This window comes from Oncorhynchus kisutch, linkage group LG6, assembly GCF_002021735.2.
Source record: "Oncorhynchus kisutch isolate 150728-3 linkage group LG6, Okis_V2, whole genome shotgun sequence".
In the NCBI taxonomy this organism is placed as follows: Eukaryota; Metazoa; Chordata; class Actinopteri; order Salmoniformes; family Salmonidae; genus Oncorhynchus; species Oncorhynchus kisutch.
The window spans coordinates 30,228,622-30,232,499 of record NC_034179.2 but is presented as its reverse complement, the minus strand read 5'-3'; the positions used below and the strand labels follow the sequence as shown (position 1 = coordinate 30,232,499).

The following is a 3,878-nucleotide window of genomic DNA, read 5'->3' as shown; positions in this document are numbered from 1 at the left end:
ACTGTAAGTGTTCAGAAATGTACATTTTACGAAACATATTCGATAGAGTTGGACTTTAGAAAACCAGACTGTAGGTCATAAACTGCACGTGGTAGAAATGAATGCAAGTCACCTGCATCATTTCTGTCGCTGGTTCTGCGTAAAAGGGGCAGTCTGCTGTTCAAACAATAACTGCATTTCTGATTTGGTAAACAGCAGAGGAATTCCATCTGGAGAATTATCAAATTCATAGACAGAGCTATGGATGCAAGGACTGACTAGCCATAAGATCAATAATTTAGTTTGAACCTTGTTTTGAGGCAATACAGTGTTTGTTTACAAACAATGCAGTAAAAAAAACATGTTATGGGTTCTGATTGGGTAAGACAGTTGAACTAAGCTCATTAGGCATTTATAAGTGATATTCTTCAAAAGAAAAAAGGTATATATAATCAGTAATATAAATGTCCAAAAATGGATGTAACAATTGCAGATTGACCCTTTTTATGTGATTGTAAAAAATGTCTATAAAAGCAGTGCAAATTCTTTTACAATTGTGCAACAAGCTAGGATAAAAAAATATAGGAAACAAATTACTTAAACTCTAACTAAACGGTACGCCTGTGTTGTTGTACGTATTACACAGTTAAATGTTGAACAAATCTGCTCACATCATTTGTTAATTTGTTTTGGAAAACCATTGTAATTGACATGGGCTGTCTAGAGACATGCAAATTACAGCTGGTGTACTGTGGGATGGTACTTGATGTCAGTAAAATGTGCAAGACAAATAGGTGACATCACCATGTTCTGACCTTATACTCCCATCATGCACATCACCATGTTGTTGTTTTTTACCTTGTGATTCCCATCATGTAGTCTACAAAAGCCGTGCGCAAAAATATCATAATGATATACTTCTGGCAACCTGGAGAAGAGTGTTTGGCTTGGATAGATAGGGACTCTCAGAAACAGGTAAATCAGATTAACAATGATGTTTTATTTATTTATGAATATTCTGAATATCTGTTTGTTTTCTCCTGAAATAGTTCATTTTAAAAGGCCTTCATTGGATGAATTTGTGTTGATGCATTCACTTTGTATCTGTTTGATATAGTCATTTTCATCAACAGTGGGGCTTCACTGGGGCCATTAAATTGTATTAAGGATTTTCTTTCCAGTTTCAACCCGAAACAGAACTTCCAGTTTTCACACTGATTAAGGAAGTTTAAAGGGATTTTCATAACATCGCGTCTCATCATTGGTGTGCCGTGAAGACCACCTGACCTGATTTGACAGGAGATCAGATTTAAAGAGTTCATAAGCTCTTCAATTCAGGTCATACAACTGGTGGGGAGATACAAGTACAAAGGTGAATGATTTTAATGGTTCCCATGTTTAATTTCTGTCTACAAAATTATGCTACAGGGTAGAAATTGCAAGAGACTCATACACTGTTTAATATTCACACAAATCAATGTAGATTTGTCTGCTAACTAATAGTACCATTTAGAGACCTATGCTGAATGTGAACTTGTCACAATTCTGCCTTATGATCCAAAGTCTGAAAAACCTCATATAACCCCAATAAGATAGTAACAGTATAGGAGTCAGTTGTAACTGTCTTTAATGGTGTACATGAAGGGCAATTCACCAATGTTATGATTTGAAACTGATATTTGATGAAAATATATTAAATTGACATAAAATATTTTCATATGATCTTTTAGGCATGTATTGGCAATAAAATGAGTTGCCAAAATGTAATATTTTGTTTTAAATGTTAAAAATGTTTTTTGTTTGTTTGTTGACGTTAACAAGTGCAATTTGATATAAATCTGTGAATGTGTCTATATACTATAAAACTTTATGTAAGGGGTCAATTCTAACACTACCTTACAATTTAACACAAGCATAGGAGCCTTTACTTTTTAGAGTCATGAGAAAATACAACAATAATTATTGTCATCAACTATACCTATCAAAATCCCTTCTTACTATATCATAAAAATGATATATGTTTAACACATGATCTTTCACAGGTTAATAATACAAAAAGAAAGGTGACAAAAATATATATTTGTTTTTAGCCTCAAATGTTTTGTCAATAAAACCCCCCAAAATGTATGGATTAACAATAAAAATACAAATATGTTTAGGCATGAGAGATATAACCATGGATCATACTATTGAATAACAGTCGTTTCTAATTTGAGTTATGTATGCCTGTTACAACTGACCTGTGAAACAATTGTCCCCAGTCTCCCCTACTTATTATTTCACATATAGCATATAATACAAATTAAAAACAAGACATTTATGGTGATGGAAAATTAGCTAAATTTAGGACATTACTTCTAACATCTAAGCATTTATTTTCTTACAGTATTTGAAGAAATACATTTCAGGTGATGGAAAATTCATCAACAGTATCATCCATCATACTGTCTGCATACTTTGGAATGGAGGATCTTAAGTATTTGTACTTCAGCATTTTCCTTATTTTGTACATTGCAATTGTTGCTGAAAATGTCATTATAATTGGAGTAATCTACACTGAGAAAACATTGCATCAACCAATGTATTTCCTGGTGTGTAACTTGGCAGCAAATGGTCTCTATGGTAGCACTGCGTTGCTGCCAGCACTGTTGAAAAATGTAGTTTCCCACCCTAGTGAGGTATCTCTAGCCGGCTGTCGAACACAGATCTATTGTATACATACATATGCTATTGTTGAATTTACAATTTTAGGAGTGATGTCTTATGATAGGTATGTTGCTATATGCCATCCACTGCGATATCATACCATCATGTCTCTGACAAAAGTGTATAAACTTGTAGCATTCACCTGGATTTACCCTTTGGTAGCATTTCTCATCTTTTTCATTATAACTCTTCAACTGAGATTTTGTGATAAAACTATAGATAAATTATACTGCATCAATTACTCACTTATAAAGCTCTCCTGTACAAATACGTCTGTTGTGAACATAATAGGATTAATGTCTGTGGTTTTGTATAGTGTACCACAGTTAGTTATGATAATTTACTCATATGCACATGTCCTGAGAGTCTGTGCATTATCTTCCAAAGAATCCAAACTCAAAGCACTGCGAACTTGCACTCCACACCTGTTTGCTATTATCAACTACTTTGTGGGTTGCTACTTTGAAATATTGCAAAGCCGATTTGACACAAGTCATTTACCTTACAGAACTCAAGTGTTTATGTCACTTTACTTTTTGATATTCCCTCCCATTCTTAATCCAGCAATCTATGGGTTAAGTATTCAAGCCATAAGAGTGAAGCTGTTGAAACTTTGTTATAATAAGAATAGGATATTGTCAATACAGTAGCCAAGGATGTTGATTTGATTTCCATTGTACATGTTTCTCTATTTATCTATAATGTTTGTATTGTGTTGAAGTAATAGTATAGATTACACTGGTTGTACATATAACATAGATATTATATATCTAACAATCTATGAAATGTAATAAACTGCAGAACATCTTCTTAATGCTGTTTTATAATAAAATACATAATCATGGAATTACATTTTTCTTTTGAAGGAGATGGTTTTTCGGATGACTGCCTTGCCTGGTTCACCAATTACTTTGCAGACAGAGTTCAGTGCGTCAAATCGGAGGGCATGCTGTCTGGTCCTCTGGCAGTCTCTATGGGGGTGCCACAGGGTTAAATTCTCGGGCCGACTCTTTTCTCTGTGTATATCAATGATGTTGCTCTTGCTGCGGGCGATTCCCTGATCCACCTCTACGCAGACGACACCATTCTATATACTTTCGGCCCGTCTTTGGACACTGTGCTATCTAACCTCCAAACAAGCTTCAATGCCATACAACACTCCTTCCGTGGCCTCCAACTGCTCTTAAACGCTA

At 34.5% G+C, this 3,878-nt stretch overlaps 1 protein-coding gene across 1 annotated transcript; it reads left to right on the top strand.

The window, feature by feature from the left end:
• The first annotated feature begins 840 nt into the window (after window positions 1-840).
• Window positions 841-3,652, top strand: LOC109891788 (olfactory receptor 142-like). The gene is made up of 3 exons (XM_031825912.1): window positions 841-954; window positions 1,161-1,351; window positions 2,366-3,652. The coding sequence occupies exon 3, from the start codon at window positions 2,391-2,393 to the stop codon at window positions 3,333-3,335; it is 945 nt and encodes a 314-aa protein (XP_031681772.1). The 5' UTR covers window positions 841-954; window positions 1,161-1,351; window positions 2,366-2,390; the 3' UTR covers window positions 3,336-3,652.
• The last annotated feature ends 226 nt before the right edge of the window (window positions 3,653-3,878 follow it).